The sequence below is a fragment of the Octopus sinensis genome, linkage group LG14, assembly GCF_006345805.1.
Source record: "Octopus sinensis linkage group LG14, ASM634580v1, whole genome shotgun sequence".
Lineage (NCBI taxonomy): Eukaryota > Metazoa > Mollusca > Cephalopoda > Octopoda > Octopodidae > Octopus > Octopus sinensis.
In genome coordinates this window covers 28,864,181-28,888,510 of record NC_043010.1, presented here as the reverse complement: position 1 = coordinate 28,888,510, position 24,330 = coordinate 28,864,181, and the positions used below count along the sequence as shown (strand labels likewise).

The window sequence follows — 24,330 nt, the reverse complement described above, 5'->3', positions numbered from 1 at the left end:
TCCCTCCAGACCAACACAATAAGCAAGTACACTCCTTCCAGACCAACACAATAAGCAAGTACAGCCTTTGAAATGATATGGTTGGGGTTGAGGAGGGATCTTTGTATGAAAGAAGTTTTGAAAACTCATTTTTTTACACCCGACTCCTTCATCCCACTTCGGACCTATTTTGACCAATTTTATTTTTTTTTCTGCACTTCAAAACCATGAGAAGAGCATTTTCAGTAAAAAAAAATAATATTTTCAGAAGGAAAAGTGATTTAACCCTTTCTTTACCGTATTATTTTGAGATGCTCTGTTTCTTTCAATTACTTTAAATATAACAAAGAATTTAGTAAAATAACTCAGATATCATTCAGCTAGTGTTAGGAACATAAATTGTGACTAAGGTTTGGTGGAAGATTTTAATTCAAAACTTATGAAAACAAGACATTTATACTCAGAGCCAGAGCCAGTTTCAGTTGGGTTGGTAACGAAAGGGTTAAGGGTGACTTGGCTGTTGTTTCTAGCACGTCCAAAGACAACCCTCCTCACTTCTTCACTTTCGCATGTATTGATGTTTTTCAATATCTTTCCCTATAAATACATTTATATGCTATAAAAAAGAAAATTTGAGAAATTATGAATCTTTTGCAACCAGACTCCCTGCCCCCCAATTGTTTCTGTTTAGAAATTAAAATATTGGAGAACCTGAGGTCATTGCTTGCATTTATCCATAGTAATTTTAAAAAATTATAGAGATGTACTTGCATAGCAAGTGACTTGATCTAAGATTGTGTGCTGAAACAAAAACAATTGCAGCATGGAAGATGTTTGTAAACCATTCAAGAACACACAAATACCATTTGTTTCACTTCAACATTAAAACTTCGCTTGTGTCAAAATATTTGTCAGTGAACTGCAACCTGTTCACTGGCAAAACTTCACAAAAGTGATGCAGCATGAAGTTTTGTCAATGAATAGCACACACACACATGCACATGCACACACACACACACACACATATTCATTGCCTTTCATTTGTGTGTATGTATATCTATGTGTGTGAGCAAGTGTGTTTGGTATATGTGTGTGTCACTGTTAAAGCTGTGTTTGGAAACTATGTATAAGGTTTAAGGTACTTGTCGGTAACTTTTTTTTTTGTCCTCGTCTTCTAATAGTAAATCCCCAACTTTCTGAGTTCTTCTCGCAGCTATCCTGCATTAAAAAATTACTCAGGTATTTTTTAAAATTTTCAATCAGTAATTAATGTTTTTACATTAAATATATATTAATAGCAAATTAAAACTTAAAAGATTAAGTGAAGGACTTTGCAAATGAAAATGGAATACTCTGCAGTGAATGCAATGAATATTTAAATTAGTGATGAATTGGAAGCAGTGAATATTTAAATTTGCAAGAAATTGGAGTAAAACTTATAGTAAATTGCTTGAGAAGACCCAGCAAGCCAAGTGGTATCATTGTCATGGTTGATGCCAGTGTCACATAACTGGCCTGTTTAAAAGCACCATTCAATCATTGGGCAGTATGCTGTGTTTGTTAAGACCTGTTGAACCAAGTGAAATCATAGTCATGGCCAATGCCAGTGCCGCCTGACTGGCACCCATGCCACCGGCAGGTAAAAGGCACCATTCAAGCATGGCCGATGCGAGTGCTGCCTGACTGACACCCATGCCAGTGGTATATGAAAAGCACCCACTACTCTCTCGGAGTGGTTGGCATTAGGAAGGGCATCCAGCTGTAAACCTTGCCAAATTAGATTGGAGCCTGGTGCAGCCTCCTGGCTTGCCAGTCTTCAGTCAAACCATCCAACCCATCCAGCATGAAAAGCAGACGTTAAACGATGATGATAATGATGATGATGATGACGACGATGACTCCCCCCACTCTGTTGTTTCACATCTTGCTGTCATAATATCTGAAGCTCTTGTAGCCAATAAAAAAGATCATTGCCCATTAGATAAAACACTTTGCATTATTTATACCTGTTCTGACGGCAGCAAGATCTAGTTGTTGTCAAGTGATTTCTTGCTCAATTTTGATGGATAGCATTGCAGTGGGCTTTCCTGTCTTAAAAATTGTTTTTGCTCACTTATCAAGCCTAAATTTCATTCCTATAGTGTTAATGATAAACTGCTTTACCATTTTTAAAAGTTCCTCTGATTCCTGGTCATTCATAGTATATAATTTCAGGTCACCCATAAAGAATAAGTGATTGATTTTTCTGTTGTTGTTGTTGTTAGTTTGTATCCATACTCTGTGTTATTCAGTTCACTAGAAAGTGAGAAGAGTGCCATACAGAACATGAGAGGTGAAATAGAGTCAGCTTAGAAAATTTCACAGTTTATTTTGGTTTTAATAATAATAATAATAATAATAATAATTGTGTACAGTGCTCAGGTGCACTACAACTCATCAACTTTTGCTTGATTGTATACCTGTTATCATGGATTAAAATTAGAGATGTCCATTTTGTCATACCATGTTGAAGAAAGAGATTACTAGAAAGATGTATGTTTCTAGGACTTTCAATATCCACTCATGGCAAAAACTATTGAAAGCTTTCCAGTAATTGATCCATGCAGTACTTAAGTTCTTATTCTGTGTATAACAGTTTTTTCTAGTATTATTTTGTTGATCATCAGTTAGTCTTTACATCCACAGGAGTTCCGTTTACCTTCATTCTGTACTTGTGGAATGATGGTGTTTACTTCAAATTAGGTGTATATTCTTTTAATAAGCATTGAAGTTAAAATTTACTTCAAATTAGGTGTATATTCTTTTAATAAGCATTGAAGTTAAAATTTTTTGAGTCTTGGTAAGGAATGTAATAGGTCTGTAGCTCTTCAGTTTTTTTGGTTCCTGGTATTTTCAGTTGGTGTTCTGTTGTGTCTTCTATCAACCAATTGGGGACTTACTCAGAACTTTGTATCAGTGAATTTATTTCCTTGCTAGTACATAGTGCATTCCTTTAAGTGTATTTAACCAATAATATAGTATTTGATCTACTCATGGCTACTTCCATTTGCATGTGTTGCTAAGGACCTACCTTAGCTCTGCCACTTTAACCTCTACTCATTGTTTCACATCTTTCATCCTTTCATTTTTCTGTTGATCCAACTTGCTCCTTCATTGTATTATTATTATTATTACTATTATTATTATTATTATTATTATTATTATTATTATTATTATTATTATAATAATATTATTATTATTATTATTATTATTATTATGATTATTATTATTATTATATTATTATTATTATTATTATTATTATTAAGGCAATGAGCTGGAGGAATCGTTAGCACACTGGATGAAATGCTTAGCAGTATTTTGCCTGTCACTACATTCAAATTCTGCCAAGGTCGGGTTTGTCTTTCATCCCTTTGGGGTCGTTAAATTAACCTCCAATGAAAGATAGGGGTCGATTCCAAAGGTGAATTATTCAAACCCCAAAGGATTCCTCTCAACATATGGCTATGATGCACCCCCACTACTGCTTGTGATCAGAGATGCACATATCGTCAGCCACCAAGGGATATGTTCAACTAGTTATGGTCAAACAACTGGCAAGCCCATCTTTTATAACAAAACAAGCCATGAGAACCAGTGCCTGGTACTGCATATTATTATTATTGATAAGGTGGTGAGCTGGGAAAATCATTAGCACATCAGGTGAAATGCTTAGCAGTATTTCGCCCATCACTGTGCTCTGAGTTAAAATTCTGCCAAGTTTGACTTTGCCTTTCATTCTTTTGGGATCAATGAAATTAGTACCAGTGAAACACTGGGGTCGATGTAATCAACTAACCCCTTCCCCAAAGTTTCAGGCCTTGTGCCTATAGTAGAAAGGATTATCATTATTATTATTATTATTGTTATTATTATTATTATTATTATTATTGTTATTGACAGCATCAAGCTGGTAGAATATATTATTATTATTATTGGACAATTTGCAGAAACCCTTCACTTGCAGTACCACCAAAGTGAAGTAGAGGCAGTTCTAATTCAAAATAAAATCTACAGACACAGAACTGCTGCCAGCTGGGCATGTTTCAGATGTGCCCAGAGTAACAAAACTGTTCTGAACATGCTTTTCCACTGCCCAAGCATTACTAACTTGTGTCCAGCAACTGTTGTTATATGCAGGACAGATCTGCCTACCATGTTCCTTTGATCTGGTGGCTTTGGCAAAAGAGGTTTAGTTGTGGACAAGATTAAAAGGGAAGAAGGCAAACATCTTCTGCTTTGGTGAAGTCCTCAAAAATATTTTAAAGTCTCACCTGGAAAGGAAAATGAGGGTGGAGAGACATGTATTGCCACCCAACAAATTTGTTGAAAGGGGAATGAGTATGGTGAACATAGTCCAAGTGATCAGGCCTGCTCTGAGCATGCACCAAAAGGCACTTGCTTTAGTGTTCAGGGCATAGCTTTTGTAGGGGTTCCACAAGTACTCTCCTTTAGGGGAACTTTTCTTTCTTTGAATTTTTTTAGGTGGTGAAAGCTCTATAATTTCTCTTTATGTCATCCCACTCTGTATCATCCTCTACTGTCCTAGATCTTTTGTCAATTCTTATTAAAAAATAGTATTACTATTATTATAGACATGTGTTCCCCCAGCTTATCTCTTTGATGGAACTACAGTCCTGAGTCAAGCAGAGACTGAGAGAGAGAGAGCACTTGGAATGTTTTCAAGCACTTACAGCCTTCTGCTTGTTGGAGATCGTGATTGGTAGAAAATCCATTTTAATGTTTTATGGGGAATTAATGGTGGGTAAAAGTGATGTTCTTAGGGAGATCCTTGGCATTGAAGACAATCAGCTATCGCTCTCTTCTAGGGAATTTTCAGCCCAGGACCATTGGATAACTTCCTGAAATCCCTGGCCTGGCAGTGCTACAAGGAAGCATTGCCAGTTTGAGAGAAACTCTACAGGCATAGAAGTGCCATCAGCCAAGCATGTCTGAGATGCATGCAAAGCAACAAAATCATCCTGCATATACTCATCCAGTGCCTAAGCATTGATGACCTGTGAGTTTATGTCAAACACTTGCTGTCACAAGTAAGATGGCTCCAGCTGTCAACTGAGCCCTTTGTGAAGATCACCCTGCCACCTTTAAACTGGGAAAGGCAAGCAGATTTTATATGCCTGGTAGCCTTGGTGAAAGTGGTTGTATAATGGATGAGATTGAAAGGGATGAAGACAAACACTTTCCTTTTTGGCCAATCCCTCATCAGCTTCTTCAAGTTTCACTTGAAGAGGAAAATAAGGGTGGAGAGGGAGGTGTTGCCTTCTAACTATTTTGTTGGAAGGTGGATAAGTGTGGCAAGCATGGTGTGATAAGACCTTGTAGCTGTCATCTTTAGCATATAATTTTGAGTTGACTATGTAGAAAAGGTGATTAATTGTCTTGTTTTGGATTAAATATCCTAATTGAGTACTGTGGAGCTCAATATACAAAGGAATGAGGCATAAACAGAAGGGAAGAAAGAGAATTCCCTTGAAAATTATCACAGTTAATTTTTATTCTTTTTTATTTATATCTCTCTTTACTGTGGTTGAGCAGAAGCATTGTGTTCCATAGGGTTTTGTTGTGCTCCAGAAATTTTGAAATTACAGGACTCTATATTTCTAATGCCTAGATAATTCTAGAGTGAAGTACACTATCAAAGGCCTTTCAATAGTCTATCTATACAATGCTTAGTTTTAATTATCCATCATGACAGTTTTCAAGAATCATTTAGTTGAGAAGTTGATCTTTGCAGCCATGTGAGCTTCTTTTACAGTCCTTCTGTTTAAGAGGATACAATTTTTTGACTAGAATTGTACATTTGTTCTGTTATGATGGATATGTCAACTGGATAGACAAGTGATAGGCCTATAGTTCTTTGGGCAATGAGTTTCATCAGATTTGGGATGAAGAAAACTTCAGCCTTCTGCTAACCACAAAAGAGTTTCAGAAGGCTTTTTCATTAAATAAGAAAAAGACTTAGCTAATGGTTTATGTTATGCTGCAAGATTAGTGAGCCAGATGTTTGAAATTTTATCTATTCCTGGGGACTTCCAGTTTTGAGCTTTTCTAAGAACTATTTTTATGCCTTTCACATAAATGTCCTTCCATATCTGTTGTTGAATATTTTCCTTTCTTTTTTCTCTCTTTCTATCCATTCCACTGTCTGGTTCTGCTATTTTGATTCATTCCATATTTTTTCCCAAAATTTGTGAACTTTGTTAATTGAGGGAGGAGTTTTAACCCTCTTTCTTTGTTTTTCTTGTCTCCCTATAACACTTCTTCATGTCAGTCTCAAATATCTTATTTTGCTTGTAGAATTTTGTACATTCTTCAAATCTACATATTCTTTATGCCTTTAGTTGCATTTCTGCTTTTGCTTGAATGCTTCCTTAAAACTAAGTATTTCATGATTGTTTTGAGATTTATATATTTGTTTATTTTTTGAGTTAATGACAAAAACCTATTGCCAATTCATCCAGAATGGGGAATTCTCCTCTTAAAGCATCTGTTTCTTTTTGGATCTTAACCTTCCACATTGGCACCTTGTGCTTGACAAGTTTACTTTTCTTAATCTTAGATCTTAATTCTTTATATGCTGCAGATGTTGTGGCATAGTTAGCCTGATTTATATTTTGTTATGTCATTATTGATTTCATTTAACAGTATTTTCAAGGCAGCATAATTTATTTTGATATGTTTTTTTTTAATTCCAATGTAAGCTTTGGATTTTCAGTAGGCTCTCTCTGTCTTGCATATCAGAGTATTTGATTTTGCTTAGCTCACAAATAACTGCACCTTTTTCATTATTTATTTCTACATTGTTTCTTTCTATGGATTCCTCCTCTATATCATTTGGGTCTAGAGTACCCTCAGTGCTATGTTGATATAACCAGCTGTGTTATCTCATTGTTGTAAGAAATATCACTAAGAATTTTGTCCAACATTCTAATGATCCTGCTGGTTTGCTGCCTTGCTGATATAATATAATGCTATGCTTTCATTTGTGTTTATATTTTATGTGCAGAAGGCATTTTGTGTTTATAATGAGATGTGCAAAATATGGTATATTTACCAGATTTATATATTGCTTGATTTGGCCTGTGTCAGTAGTTTGGTTGTATTCTCATCAGTTTTTGTCCTAATGTTTTGTACTGTGGTTTCATGTTTAAGTATGTGGTATTTCAAACACTAATTACATGTGATAAAGGGTAATGTGTAAAATAAATGATGTATTGCTAGTTTTTTTTGTTCACTTAATTGTTTTTGACAGGTTTCTGGTAAATTTCATCTTGGTTTTTGGCAATATTATGCAACTAATTTTTTCATACATTAATAGATGTCTATATCTCTGTTCAGCTCAGGTTTATGTATTATTATTAAGGTAGTCAGCTGACAGAATTATTAGTCCATTGGACAAAATGCTGCTAAGCATTTTGTCTGTCTTGATGTTCTAAGTTCAAATTTCACTTAGGTCAACTTTCCCCTTCATCCTTTCAAGGTTGAAGTAAGTAACTGTCAAGTATTGAGGTCAATGTAATTGACTTACCCACCTAAAAAAAAATTCAGGTCAACTTCATTTTTCATCTGTTTGGGGTCAGTAAAATTAGTACCAGTTGAGCACTGGGGTTGATGTAATTGACTAGCTCCTTCCCCAAAATATCAGATCATGTATTCATAGTAGAAAGAAACAGTATTGCTGTTGTTGTCTTTCATCACTTCAAGGTTGAGGAAATGAAATAAAATACCAGCTAAGTATTGGAATTGACTTTATTGACTAACTCCCAGCTCCAAATTTGAGGCTATGTACCTGTTAGAAATAATTAGTATTATTGTTCTTCACTAGTGTTTGTTGGTATCATTGTTCATTGGTTGTTCACTAATATTGTTATTGTTCTCTACTTATAAATACCAGCCAACTCATCACATACACATGAAAAAAAAATGAAATTTTTGCCCTTCCCCCACACCACTGCCACCTCTTTACAAGAAGACAAGTCAGAATTGACCTCCCCACATATAGTTCTTCATTCTTCACCACAAGGTTGGACATATTTAAACAGTTTAAAACCATTTCTATGTTTGCAGAGTTCAGACAGAATTTGTTGAGGCAAATTTTCTATGGCTGGATGCCCTTCCTGTCTCCAACACTCATCTGTTTCCCAGCAAGGTAATATTTTCCCATGGCCAGACATGGCAGCATGTCAGAATGACAGTCTTTGTATGACAATGATACTCATTTACAACAATCATATCATGTGTAGACAAGGACACACGCACACAGATATAAAACAGTGGAATCTAAGGAAACTAGTGCCTGTGTATGTTTACATTTGCACTTCTCCATAAACCTCTCAGCTATGAGTGGTGATGTTACTGTCAATTCCACTGTCACCAGTGCTAGTAACACTGTTGGTTAGTTTCCCATGCTTATTGCTAATGCCTTCCTTGTATTATTTACAAGTAGGGAAGTAGGTAGAGGTTGTGAGTTTGAACCTCACCCAGGGCATGGTTTTAAGGTTGTTTTTTTTTAATTACATTCATAATGTTAAGCAAGCATATCAATTATTAATCAAATTTTAAGGTTGTATTCCTCTTGCAAATTTGAATTGTTATAATATAGTTCTTTTTTTTTAAAGTTGTGTTGAATACAAAAGGTGAGATATAGATACTCAGGGACTGTTAATATGACCCCCACATGGTGTCAGTATATTTATTTCATTTTTAATTTCATAAATCATTTACCCACTGACATGGGTAAATAATATTCTTAAGGTCAAAAGGGCACCAGGTGAAATGCTTAGCAGCATTTCATCCGTCATTATGTTCTGAGTTCGAATTTCACTGGGGTTGAGTTTGCCTTTCATCCTTTCAGGTCAATAAAATAAGCACCAGTTGAACTCTGGGGTCAATGTAATCAACTTAGCTCCCATCCCCCAAACCTGCTGGTCTTGTGCTAAAATTTGAAGCCGATATTCTTAAGGTCAACATTTACTTTCTCACAACCACTCTAGCTAATACAATTCTCAACCAAATTAAATGTTGTTAAGTTTATTGAAAAGGACCAGTGCTTTGCTATATTTCAAGATATAACAGAAAATTGGTTGGGTTAAAAAAAGTTATTATAAGATGTGTTACTCTATAGTTACCTTATTTCTTTATTATTTTTTAATTACACTTAAATAAAAGATTTCAGTAAGAGAAATCTTATTCTATAAACTTTGTCAAAATTAGTGAAGTAGAAAAAAGATTATGGGGCAAAACATGGAAAAATTGAATGAAAAAAAGTCCCAGAAAAAATCAGTATACTTACACAGGAGTAGGCATGACTGTGTGGTTGAGAAGCTTATGTGGTCTCAGGTTCAGTCTCACTGCAAAATCCCTTGACCAAATTTCTTCTACTGTAGCCGTAGGTCAACCAAAGCCTTGCAATTGGATTTGGTAGATAGAAACTGAAAGAAGTCCATTGTATATTTCTGTATGTGTGTGAGAGAGAGAGAGAAAGAGAGAGAGAGAGAGAGGAGAGAGAGAGAGAGAGAGAGAGAGAGTGAGTGAGTATCACCATCATGCAAGTGATGTTCAATTCCAGTCTTATGGGGAAAGATTTCCTTGCTTGGCAACAGGTAATCATTGACAAAAAGAGCATCTAGCTGTAGAAAGTTTGCCACAACAAATTCTGTCTGTCTGTCCTATGCAAGCATGGAAAAGTGGATGATTAATGATAATGGTGATGCTTTCTTCAAACATCAAAATTACTATTGTCACAACACACACACACACACACACATCTGAAGCAAGTGGTACATTTTGAGGTAAGCTCTAATAGATTTGTGATATTGAGAGCTTTGTTAATAAACTTAAATAAAAAAAAAGTGCAAAGAAGAAGAATAGCATTACAATGGTTCCAAACTCTGACTGGTTTTAGTTCTAAAAATTTCCCAATTTTCATATTTAATAAGTCATATGTATGAAAAGCAGATTTTTAGGTGCAAAGATAGTGGTTTGGGGTGCAAGTTTATGTGCAAAAGTTTGTTTTTTTTATTCATCCTCCTCCTCCTCTTCATCATCATCATTTAATGTCTGTTTTCCATACTGACATGGGTTGGATAGTTTGACAGGATCTGGTGATCTGCTAGGCTGCATTGAACCCTATTTCACATTTGACACAGGTTCTACAACTGGATGCCCTTGCAAGTATTAACCATGTTACAGTGTGTACTGGGTGCTTGTCTCATGCTACCAGCACTAGTGGGGTAACCAGTTAACTTGCAAGACAGGGAAAGGAAAAAGATAAGAAAAAGAAAGCAAAAACTCAAATTTAAAAAAAAACATTGATTTTTTTCAGAATAAGATAATTTGAAACATGAAAATGTTGATTTAAGCTCATTAAAAGATATATTTCACTTGTTTTCAAAAGATTTACTTTCTGAATTGTTAGACCAAGAATTGGTTTCTGTTTTTTTTTTATATTTTTTTTTTATCTCCATCAGTAGAAATTAATCAATACAAATAATTAATTATTAAAATAATAAATATGACTGCTTGGCACCAAATTTAGGACTCTGAATTATATTAGAAAAAAATTAATTAGATATATTAGAACTTGATAAATTAATGGAATTGGACATTAAATATTTATCATTGTCATAATTATTATATTAAAAAGATATTTATTTTCGTTTAAATGATTTTTAAAATTGTTTTTGGTTTTGGTTTTAGATAATTTGTTATTTTTTAATGTTTTCTTTATATAGCTGTTTACTGTTATTGTGGCACATGGCTCAGTGGTTAGAGTGTTGTGCTCACAATCATGTGGTTGTGAGTTCGATTCCTGGATCGGGCTGTATTGTGTTCTTGAGCAAGACACTTTATTTCAAGTTAGTCCAGTTCATGCAGCTGTAGAAATGAGTTTGGATATCATCAGGCTGGTCTTCCATGAAATACCTTGCCCAGACTTGTGCCTCAGAGGGGAACTTTCTAAGTGCAATCTCAAGGTCATTCATAACCAAGGAGGGTCTTTTTACCCTTTTACTGTTATACTACTCATCTCATTTTTCTGTCACTCTTCTCCCACTCATTATGTCTGAATGCTGCAAGGATATCAAAAGGCTGGATAAGGAGCTGACAACAGCTATATGACAACATACAAGGCATCACTAATCTGACTATCTTGATGGTTGGTTTTGTCATGGTGGCATCATGCATATCTCTTGTCTGATCTATGGTGTACTCAAATGTTTTTCAAAAGTGTGAAAATAATCAGACCTATTTTGCCTCAAACTAGTCAACTCATATTTGCTGTACTGCTTTCTAACAAGTGTCATTCAGTTCATTTACTGCAGCTTTATTGACACTTTTTCCTTCATCTTAGGTTAATCATAGGCATTTTTATAAACCATATTTACCAGTATACAAGACATGCCTTCTTTTTGTATTTAAATGTATCAAAAATTTGCCCTGCATCTAATACAACAATAATAAGGATGGGAGACTAAGCATTATGGATTAGGAAGCCAGGTAAGCCTAAGTTTGCTTAGTACAATAATTATTACTAATAATAAAATATCAAAAATAGACCAAATTATCGCAGGCTGTGCTTACAAAAAATCAAAATCAGTTAGAACTGATTAAATTTAATTATTAACTATTAACTGTTTAATAATATTTTATAAGAAATTAAGGCTGCGAGCTGGCAGAATCATTAGCATGCTGGACAAAATGCTTAGTGGTATTTTGTCCATTTATGTTCTGAGTTCAAATTCCGTCAAGATCAGCTTTGCCTTTCATCCCATTGGGATCAATAAAATAAGTATTAGTTGAACTCTGGGATTGATGTAATTGACTTACTCCCTCCCCAAAAATTGCTGGCCTTGTGCCAAAATTTAAAACCAATATATTATATGACCTTATAATATTCTAACATTGTTTATTTGTTAAATCAGTGGAATTTTTAATATTGTTCTATTTCTTTCTAAATTCTTTTGCAGGTTTGACCACAGCAAGAAGATGGCTCCTCCAGATATTGAGCCAATAGACACAGTGTAAAGCTGTTCAGTCTGCATTTCAATGGCACCTACAGCATTAAATTTGACAAAATCACACATAGAACAACTATAGACATTAATATCAATGCGTTAAATTGAAGTGCAATCTGGTTTGTGGTTCAGTAGTGTAACAACTCTGGTAAAGCATCATCATTCTTGAGATTGTCTCAAGCTGTTTTCAGACCAATCATTGCCCACTGTCCTTCCTACAGCTAAATACTTTCAGTTCATGCCAAGATTGCATGGACCAGTTTGGTGCTTGTTATTTTTTCTGACATGTTTTATTTACTGCACACAAAAACGTAGATATATCCCAATGTCAATAAATACTGACATATATATTTTATAAGCGGGTATATGTATAAGCATACACATGTATACATATATGTGTGTGTTTGTGTGTGTGGGTGTGAGTGTGTTTGTATAGCTGTCTGAATGTGTGTTTATATAGTTATGTGTATATCAAGATAGTAACATAAAGAGATTAATAGTTATTTTAAACCAAACAAGAATTTGTTTATAGAAAGCTGATACCAAGAAAACAATTGAACTCAAACTTGCACATGGTTCTGATTTACAAAATTACTGGAATAGAGTTATTAGTTTACAGTATTTTTTAAAAGTTTATATTAGATGTTTGCAGATAAAAAGAAAACGGAAGAACATTAAACAATCTTTCTGATAACCATTTACAATTTAAAGGGATTTTTTTTTTTTTATGAAGAACCCAAAATAATGATATTTATTTGTTTTTTTGTCTGCTGAATGTGAAAAAAAAAAAGTTTCTTTGGTGATATTTTTGTATTAATTAATCTTTTAGTTATTATTTTTTTCTTTGGTGTGTTTTATGCTGAAATTTTTTCATATGCATTAATCTTTTTTTTATTATAAATGTCCCATAAAAATTTCCTGGACAAAAATATGAAGAAGCTCTGTCTGAAAATTTTACTGGCATTTGTATAAAGTATCTTTATTTTTGTAGGAACTGATAGATAGATGGATAGACAGCTAGAAAGCAAGTATGAGAGAAAGAGTGCATATTCCTTCCAACTAAAATAACTCAGTCTGCTTCTTTTCTTTTTCTCTCTCTCCCTCTTTTCAAAACAAACCAAAGAAATCTAATTTTTATCTAAGTCCTAAATGAATGACTTTCAAGTTGTGTTTTTAAGTTCGTTTATACAATTTCAGTTTAACTGATGACAATGAAGAGAGTATGTTGTTCCTTAGAAAAATGAACATAGGAATAATAGAAAAGAAAAAAAAAGTAAATGAAAAATAACAAAAGACATGTTCTGTCATTAGTATTCTCTGTTATTACCCATGATGCACCATTTTACTTCAAGTGGTAGCCGTCTTACTGGTCTGGGTTACACACTATAAACCTGATTTTGTTAAAGAGGTTGAGCTGATACAAACAATTTCAGTTGCATTTTTAAAGAGTAGTTTACTGTATTATTTGTGTCTTGAAGTAATTGGTAACACTTTCAAGTCATAATCGTTGTAGAGGCAGTGGTTGTTGTGGTTGTTGTCATTGTTATTGTGATTGTCATGGTCGTTGTTGTTTGAAACTAAAAAAAAAGATAATCATTTTTTAATTAATTCAATAATTAAGAAATATATATAAAAGGTGTAAACATATTTACATCCAAAAAATATATTAGTTTCTGTGAGTGAACAGTTGACCCCATGTTTCCAATGCAGCCAATGTACAGTGGTGGCATGGGTCACCATCACCACCACCACCATCACCATCACCACCACCATCATCACGGTAACCAGGGCGACAACAGTGCACCAAACAACAGCAACAGCCAACAGGCACAGCCACTGCCTCCTCCCCAACAGCCACAGCCACCCCCACAGCCACACCAATTCAGCTGTGACGTCTGTGGGGACAATTTCCAGACGTTCGACCAACTCAAGGCACACAAACGAGACCATTTTGAAAGTAAAAACTTCAAGTGTGATATTTGTGGTGAAAACTTCCCGCTTTATGATCAGCTGAAGGCACACAAAAAGTCTGCTCACACTGAATCAAAATCATATCCTTGCGATACTTGTAAAAAAATCTTTAATCATATCTCAACACTCCGTAATCACATGCGGACACACACAGGTGAGAAACCATTCCAGTGTGAAATCTGCCAGAAATGTTTTAGTCAAAGAGGAAACCTGAAAATTCACAGGCGTCGCCATACTGGTGAGAAACCGTTCCAGTGTGATATCTGCTGGAAGTCGTTCAGCCAAAAGGGGAATTTGAAGACACATGTGCGTAACCATGCCCACAAGAAAAGCTTCTGCTGCGATCTCTGTGGCAAAGTTTTCATGCATCGATCGATACTAAAATGCCATGAGAAGGCTCATCAAGTGCAGCGGCTGTCATCACTCAATCCAAATGCTGGTGCAACATCACCAACATCACCACCTTCGTCTTCATCTTCATCATCTTCTGCCCGAACGGGAGGAGTCAACAATACCGGTAATGCTGGCAACAGTGAAAAGGGTGTTGGCTACTATTCTAATACATCACCTTTTGGTGGAGACCAACACAACCATGGCCCACCAAGCTCACATGGACACCATGGGGCCAGTGGGAATGCAGGAAGTGGGGCAAGGTCAGGACAAAGGCCAAACCCACAAACACAGCTTCATCCAAACCCAAATTCAACCGAACCCAATAATCCGAATTCTTCAGTATTTGTTTAAATTTCAGGCTCCCTCCTCTTTTTAGCCCAACCCACCTGCCCCTTCCTTGTTGCCATGCTACTATTGCAGGGGTCTGTTATTCCATTCTACCATACCCCCCTCCATACACACACACATACACAGTCACCATACTTCTTCATAATAGAAAAAACTTTAACAAGCGAGCAAGTTTAGACAAGGTGGACTGATGGCTGTAAGGAATATGTAGAGATTGTCCCCTAAAATTCTAGTGGATATCTCTATCTTCTGTGTTCTAACTATCTTTGCACATTGTCATAAAAATACCATTATTGCACTCCAATGCCATTGTAGCATTGCCAATGTTAGTGGAACTATTTGCAATCTTACCCTTTGTAGTATTCATGGCAAGGGGTATGTACAAATAATGTCACTGTAGAAAAATGTCACTGTGAAACATACAAAATCTTAATCATTTTATATTTGTGGTATTTTTTTTTTTTTTATTTACTTATTTATTTTATTTATCTTTTCATTTTCTACATCCTGACAAGTCACTCCATTGCAGCATGTGTTTCTGGAGCTCTTTCCACTTCTCCCTCTATCAATGAAGGTGTACTGCAAGGCTTTTTTGTTCTCTTCAGTCTTCTTTCTCCTTTACATCAATGACTCTCATGAGGTCACTTCCAACTATATACAATCTTAAGCCAATGGCAGTGCATAACAATCCTCTTTCCTTTTCATACCCAAGTCTGTATCCACATGCAACATCAACACATCCCACCATGCTTAATATATCTTCCACGAATGAAGACTGCCAAAACATTTTACTGTGGGATGCCACCAAATTCATTCAACACATCATAACACACACAGTAAAGCACAAAAAAAAACAGCAACTGCTCCCCACCTCCACCGTTCATGAGCCATGACACTTTTCTCAACACCAGATTAAAATGTTTAAAAATCATTACAATCTTTACAGCTAAATAACTATCACAATCATTACAATATACAGCTAAATAATCATTGTGACCATTACAAGAGAGAGAAAAAACAAAACTATCATGCTCCTTATAAAACACAATTAAAGTCCATTTCATTCTTTACAAAACCCTACCAAAACTGTTCTGCTAACCTACTAAAACTGTCATTGTCATTAAAATCTTCCATATTTCCTTATGATAATTCTCCGTTATTCACACAACCAAGATTACATCACAATGACTGAGCCTCTATTGTTAGATGCTAAATCTTATTGATTAACTGTGAAGGCTGTACAGATCCTAAATGCATTCTAATGAGTAACATTAAATACATTTAGAACATCAATAACCACAGAATTTCTCCCAATCAAGTTGTGTCATTCTCACCACCTACTCATTAGTACGATAATAACTTCTCTTCCAAAATTTGCTGAGCCCTCACTTAAATTCTTTCTCCTTTTCCTGCCACTCTCAACTAAACCTTGTCCGTTTTTTTTTGTGTGCTACTTTGTCCCTTAATTTATACTAAACATTTCATCCAAATCTTTCTCTACATCACTTAGGAACATTCTTCCTCCTCACACAAACACACACACACATACATACACATACACACACACAACATGCACATGTACTCATGCACATCTACTTGTCATCACCTTTCAAAAAGTTAAACTGAACACCAGTCATTAACTTCAATATCACTATTCTATACTCCATAACAAACACAATGCTGTATTATATTCCATGTAATGCATTAATATTTCCTTGATATATGTGTGTATGCACACACACATACAAAAACACACACAAACATACACACGCAGACTACTATAAAGAAGTTACTAAAAAATAATAGTCAGAAAATTAAGACTGTGCCATAAGACTATGTCCATAATGCATGTAGGGCATGCAGTGTTTCTGGTATGTGTAAGTGTGTATCTGTGTTGGAAATCTATACAGAGTTGCATATTTTGAGATCTTAGTTATAATAATGTGTATATATATGTATTCTCCATATGTATGTGTGCACGCATGTGTGTGTGTGTGTGAAATACAGTATTATACTTCTAAGTGGTTTCATACATGAGAGTTAAGGGAAACCCAATCCTGGCACTCAACATATCAGAAGGGCTGATATGAAGAGTATAGTTTCTTAACATAATTACATATATATATATATATATATATATATATATATATATATATATATATATATAAACATACATACATACATATATGAAAATCATATTATGTCATTCATTCATTTTTTGTGATTCAAGGATTTAACCTAGACATTACTAGGGTGTAGAACAATCAAGGTAGTGATATGTGTGTCAGTTTAAGTGCAAACTGTCAACGTGGGGAACCTTTAATTTGCTAGGTGCACGGAGAGGTTACAATTTGAAAAGTAAGCATAATTTGAGCCAAATACTTAATCATAGCTTCTACTATACAGAAGAAGCTATGACTAAGCATTTGGCTCAAATTATGTTTGCTTTTCAAATTTTAATTTGTCCTTGCACATACATCTGCTGTGTCTTTGATCATTGTAATCAAGATGTGTTGCATTCTACCCATAACTCTTCATGACATTAAATGTTTGATAGAGATACCATACTTGATGGCATAAAAGACTCACAAGCATATTAGACGCATCCCAATTTCAGCAGCACATATTCAGGAGATAAAATTTTTAATGCATTAAAGCACGTAATATGGGCCCAACTTGACATATAGGACTTGGAGAAATTTTTTTCTTTTTAGGCATTTTTTTTTTTTTGGTAAAAAAATAAGTGTATCTTATATGCCATCAAATCATCGTCATTTAATGTTCATTTTCCATGCTGGCATGGGTTGGATGATTTGACTGGAGCTGGTAAGGCCAGGAGCCACACCATCCTCCATTGTCTATTTTGACATGGTTTCTATGGCTGGATGTCCTTCCTAATGCCAACCACTCCACAGAGTGTACTGGGTGCTTTTTATGTAGTACCAGCACCAGTGCTTTTTATGTAGCACCAGCACCAGTATCAATTTGGTTGTGGTGAACAGGTCTTCTTGAGTACATCAATGCACCAGATATCTTGGGCCTTAATAATCTCCTTCATACAACTCGGTATCTTTGAGATTGGCCTTCAAATACAATGTGTGTGTGTGTGTGTAGATATATATTACTCCCAGGATATATTATAATGGCACCTGTTTGCATCTAAATATACTGAGAACAGTTTAACCCTTTAAGCAGTAAGATGTGGCTCACAAACTTTTAATATCCCAGGACCTGTGTTAAAGAGTTTATCTATCTTACCAGAAATGCAGGACTATTCTCCATCACAGAATATGGAAGAGTGAAAATTCATTTGAAATGAGGTAGCCTTGACACAATCACTCAATCTGTAAGAAATAGCAGTTAAATCTCTCTCAAATCAAGTCCTCTCTCATTTTAAAAAGACAATAAAGGATATTCTCAATCTATTACAGAACAGGACAGTTGTGACTGAAGTGCTTAATCAGAGCTAACCTATGGTTAAATAACAGTGTCTTAACAAACAGACTGCTACAGCTCTCATATAAGGTGTTGATTGATGGAATATATTGAGTTAGTTTATAGGCTTGGTGTCCCAGGTGGGACCAAATTACAGAGGTATGTGTACACACACATATATATGTATATATATTCATGTGTGTGTTATTTCTAAATCATCATCATCAGTGTTTAATATCCGCCTTCCATGCTGGCAAACACAAAATACTTACAATAGAACTATGTAATTATATGTTGCAGCTACACATTTAAATCTATATGGAGCAATTTAAATTATATTTATATATATATATGAAACATGTATGTATTACTTGGATATAATTATGCATTGAAGGGGATGCTCAAGCATGGCCTTAGCTGTGATGATTAAAAACAAACTAAAGAATGTGTAAGTGAGTGTACATATATATGTATGTGTATATAAGGTTACAACATAGCTAAATAGTTTAGGAGTTCCATTTTGCAGTAATAAAATCTTTCAATCAATTACAGTGCAGACCTTAGGCAAGTTTCTACTATTGTGTAAGATTGACCCAAGTTTCATGAGTGAATTAGTTTCACAGAAACTCTGTAGAGGGCTACCTAATGGACTGTACTTGTAATTCAAAAGCCCAGTTTGTCCTATTGATTCTACCTGAAGAATATGTTAAGGGTACATGTACCTGTGGAGTACTGAACCACTTTATAATTCAATAAGTTTATAGTTCTGTTAGTTAAAATACTGAGTGAAGGATTTAGTGGAAGAGGCATGGGAATGATGAAAGGTAAATGCAGTGGGTGAGCTAGAGTGTAGGTTAATGAAGATATTTAGTTGAGCAGGGTTATTGTGTTTTCAGTTGAAGTGATTACATCTGTTGGCCCAGGGGTTGCAGTGTGCTGGTGAGAGAACCTTGACTTTACTAATCACTTAGATGGGTGAAGCCTGGGAAGTTTGTATGTATGTGTGGCAACAGTACCATCCTTGATATGTGAGAACAACTCTAATTTGAGTTGCACTTTGGGTTTTAGAAAGGATCACTAAGGTCTGAAGTATTTTCTGACCCTTAAGTGGGAGTCTAGTGTTTGGGAGGTTGAGTTAACATTATCAGTGTGAAGTCACCATGAAAATTGACCAGTCATTTCTTAGTATTCACATTGACTTTTAAGATTTTAGCTGTGTTCTTTTTATGTACAGTGGTGATGGTGGCATTGTAGTGTAGGACTGTAGGACTCAATACGTGTGTAGACATTGCTGTTGGTGCTATTGATGTATGTGTGTAATGTGTTTCTGCAGTTTCCATCCGTCAAATTTCACACACAAACCATTGATCATAGATTTAGTACAGATACTTGCTACCCAAAGTGTGGCTTATGCATCCAAACACAAAACCACATGGTTATGAAGCAAATGTCTTAATCACACAGCCATGCCTGCACCCATATATGTATGTACGTGTACATAAACTATGTAGAAGATGGTATCAAAGTGTATCAGTGTAAGCAACGAAATTGTGATGAGAACTGAATGTAAATTAAATAAAGTGGTAATGGTGTTGGTATTGTGAGGATGGTAATGAAAATAATGATTATGTTAATTATAATTATAATATTTATGCAATCACCAGTTGTATTTTGTAATAAAGCTTTACAATGAATTGTCAAATTTATATTAAAAAAATGTAATTATGGATTCTAGTGAAAATGACATGGTTTCTCTCTGTGGATTGTTATTTGACATGTGTAATAATATAATAAAATTGTAAGAATAATGTCTGTCAGAACTATGGAAGTCTATAAAATCAGTATTTAGCTCTACAGCTTGCAACATTGTACAGATGTGAGAAAAATCTCGTCTCTCTTTACTTACCTCAAATACAAATGCCATCGATTCACAAGATCAGTTTCCTGCAAACAGGAGATTTTTTACCTATTAATAATAGATCTGTCACCTATTAAAAGTAGATTTGTTTTCTGTTAATGGTATACGTATTACCTGTTGACAGGAGATCTAATACCTTTTCTGAATGGTTAGGTGAACTGATGTAATATAGAATTAATGTTCTGACAGATAAATACTTTTCACAGATGTCATTGTTTCAGACACATGTCTACAATAGCCTTGCACATTGGTAGTCCAATGTCTTGACCATCCCAAAACTGCATGTTATATATTACATGGAGATAAGAGGCTAAAGAATTTTGTTTAGTCATTAAAGAGAAATAGGCAATTGGTAGAGGGAACAGCAAATGAAAAAAGCCTGATGACAAACAGTCAAAATGTGAATTTACAGTGGGGTCAACAGTTAGAATGTCTGTTAATTAAAAAAAACAGCTTTGGTCTTAAAGTAAGACATAGACAACAGGGTATAAAGCAACAGAAATAGATGATGGAAAGCAGATACAGACATGGTAAAATGGTGGAATACAAATGAGTATGGTCCCTAGAGCAAGATCTATATGTAGAACAAAGACACATGTGATAATGGAAGAGAAGGAGAGCAGGAAAAGTTGACTGAAGAGACCAGTAGGGAAACAATTTTTGAAATAAAAATATTGCTAACAACAGCGGGGTGTTTACTAATAAAGGGGTACTGACTGAACTTAGTTTTCATTTTGTGACAGAGATAGTGTAGAAATGTGATATCAAGATTTTGTATAGAGATTTTTTTCTTTTTTACCTCAAAAGGTACATTGGACATGAGATTAAGGTGCTGGACTTTTTTAGGAGTGTGGACGATCTTTTAGTACCATGAGTGAATTGTAAGGGTATAAGAAAAAAAACCTGTGTGGGTGGTGCATCAATGCTGTGAAAAATAATGAATTTTTACTATGCAACTTGTGTTAAATTACTGTTTTGTCTTAAAGCTTAAACCATTATTTTTAGTAATTGGGTTTTTAGAGGACTTCAATGGTGAGCAGTTTTGGAATTGGATGCAAATAAAATTATGATTCAGGTGAAGGGGTTCTCCATCATTTACTTGATCATATGTTCAACCTTTATTTACTATATCACAGTGTGTTGTGCCCTTAGGGTTCAGACACAAAATACTGCTTGCCTAAGTTTGCCTGATTAACAGCAGGTCAAATTTTGCTTCCAAGATATATAGTTAGCTGTAGAACAGACATCCACGTCTAAAACCAATTGCTCCCACAAATGGAACAAAAGAAAACTCATTACTCTCACGCTTACATGGAAATATGGGTGTAAAATAGTAAAACAAAACAATATGGAAATTATATTAAAAAAGAATAGAAATCTTTTGTTATTGACTGTTAATTTGTTGGTGCAGTGATTTATGTGAAACTGGTGATGAATAATTGGTATAGGGCACAAGGCACTTATTATAGAAACACTCAAACACTTTCCTCTTTACTACAGCCTAACACATGACTGCAAACACTATTTCTAATAATTATATTTGTACATAATTTAACAAGCTCTAATATCTAATAAATTATATATAATATCATATATGTGTATGTATTGTATTTATATTTATATTTCAAACTGTATGTGTGTGTGCGTGAGTGTTAGAGAGTGATAAGCTTCCTGGAAATTGAAGACTTCATTCCAGGTTGTACCATTTCACATCGTTTCTCATACCCACAAAGCTGGCTTACCCTCAACATAGAACACAGAGATGAAGTCTTCAATAGTAATCTAGCACTCAAACAAAATTTATGGAATGTTTCACATTATATATATATATATATATATATATACACATATATTTGCACACGCACACATTTCTCACCAACTGAAGGAAAATAAATATCATGAGATGGCACACGGGATCATACCCTATTGAAGTCAGCTGGTGTGACTTTCCAGCAGGGTCGCTCCACTATTTCCTGCGGAAGATTGGTCTAGAATCCAGACAACTGAAAACTGGCCACCAAGGAGATAGTTATGATTGCTGAAACCAGCTCAAGATGACTACGGTTGACAGGAGACCTCAAATGAAACCATTCTGGTGAAGACTAATTCAGTTCTTGCTGTCCCAATCAGTTGAGGTCAACAGGCTAAGATGTGAAACACTTGTGACCCTGAGACACCAACTGACAATACAGAAGGGTTTCCAATATTGTGATGAATTCAGAAGAGCTTGCAATAACTCGGAGTAGCATTTATTTTACCCATATCATCATCATATTTATATATATATATATGATTGATACGATTATGTGCATTCATGTATGTGCATGCGTGAGAATGCACTGCCTAGTGGTTATGGTGTTACAATCGTGAGATTGTGATTTCAATTCCTAGACCAGGTGGTGCATTGTGTTCTTGAGCAAAACACTTCATTTCATGTTGCTCTGCAATCACTTCAACACCTGACACATGGCACACAGTGCACCTGTTCAGGCAACATTGATTTGGTGAAAGAATGGCACATACACTTGATCGCTATAAACAAATCATTTGTGCAGGTCATTTGGCAAGAGCTGTACACTCATACACCATCTTCGACAGGAGTCCATCATCATATATATATACATATGTATATATATATATATGTGTGTGTATGTATATATATATATGTGTGATATGCCTATTGATATATACATGATATGTATACATATATATGTATGTGTGTGTGTGTGTGTGTATATATATATATATATATATATATATATATATATATACATACACACACATACATACATATACATAAATGTTTTAACTCATTATACCAAAACAATGCAAGTTATAAAAAAAATAATTATACAGGTTGATTAGTATTTCAAAACTTCAAGGTTAGAACTCTTTCATCAAGAAATTTACAGTGAAAAGGTCTTGATAGTTAATTTCTTTGCTCTGTAGCGTATGTGTATACTACAGAGCAGAGAAATCAAGCTTTTAACACCATTTCTCTGTATATTTCTTGAAGGTGAAGCGTACAGGTTATATAATATATATATTTATATATATATCTTTATATATACATACACACACACACACATATATATATATGTGTATATATATCATCATCATCATCGTTTAACGTCTGCTTCCCATGCTGGCATGGGTTGGACAGTTTGACTGGGGACTGGTGAGCTTGATGGCTGCAAGAGGCTCCAATCTGATATGGCAGAGTTTCTACAGCTGGATGCACTTCCTAACACCAACCACTCCAAGATTGTAGTGGGTGCTTCTACGGGCCAGTCAGGCAGTACTGGCAACGGCCACACTTTAATAGTGTTTTTATGTGTCACCTGCACAGGGGATAGTCCAGCGGCAATGGCAAGACCCTCGCTCAAATGTTGTTTTTCACGTACCACTGGCACAAGTGCTAGTAAGGCGACACTGGTAACAATCATGCTCGAATGATGCTTTTTACATGCCACCGGCACAGGAGCCAGTCAGTTGCCCTGGCAACGATCATACTCAGATGGTGCTCTTAGCGCTCCACTAAGCACAGATACCAGTCATGTGGTCCTGTCATTGAATTTGATTTCGATTTCACTTGGCTCAAGAGGTCTTCGCAAGCAGAGTTTAGTGTCCAATGAAAGAAAGGTACACCTAAGTGGGCTGGTTACACCACTGGCATAGGCCAAGCTCCTGTGCCTTGGCTTGCCGGGTCTTCTCGAGCACAGCATATTTCCAAAGGTCTTGATCACAAGTCATTGCCTCGGTGAGACCTATATATATATATATATAGTACATATGCATATCAGCGGTGGCAACTTTAGTATCCAAGAATTTATTTTCTTCTTTGTTGAACGCTTCCTTTATGGTGATGTCATTGATGACTCTGTAGACCAGTTCTTGCATAGAAGAGTCAATGCCAATGACTGCATGGTAATGTTGGTGGAGGACAAGGTTGATTTTGTATATATATACTGTCTTATCTTATTAAACTCCAAACTTCACAAAGTCACTCAGAGTTTCACATAACTATTATCAATTGTGATAATACAGACTAGAAAAGAAATTTTATAATTTATGTGTGTATGTGTGTGTGCATGTATATATATATATATATATTTGAGCCAAAAAGTAATGCAAATAAAAATTGCATTACTTTCCAACTCATCTTTATATATATATATATCATCATCATCATCATCATTCATTATCATTTTAACA

At 35.1% G+C, this 24,330-nt stretch overlaps 1 protein-coding gene and 1 long non-coding RNA gene across 3 annotated transcripts in view; both read left to right on the top strand.

Moving 5' to 3' along the window:
- Nucleotides 1-16,316, top strand: part of LOC115218933 (oocyte zinc finger protein XlCOF6.1-like) — a 56,008-nt gene extending 39,692 nt beyond the window's left edge. The window contains exons 2-3 of one of the 2 annotated variants that reach the window (XR_005001839.1): nucleotides 12,003-14,880; nucleotides 16,298-16,316. Coding sequence is in view for 1 of the 2 variants with exons in the window: in XM_029788953.2 (XP_029644813.1) it covers nucleotides 13,746-14,765 (1,020 nt within the window). In the remaining variant the exon portion in view is untranslated. Of the gene's footprint in view, nucleotides 1-12,002; nucleotides 15,779-16,297 lie in introns of those variants that run through there. The other variant, XM_029788953.2, reaches the window with a different exon arrangement.
- On the top strand, nucleotides 9,410-21,706 carry LOC118765927. The gene is made up of 3 exons (XR_005001840.1): nucleotides 9,410-9,424; nucleotides 19,248-19,258; nucleotides 20,354-21,706. It is a non-coding gene; the product is annotated as an uncharacterized LOC118765927 (long non-coding RNA).
- The last annotated feature ends 2,624 nt before the right edge of the window (nucleotides 21,707-24,330 follow it).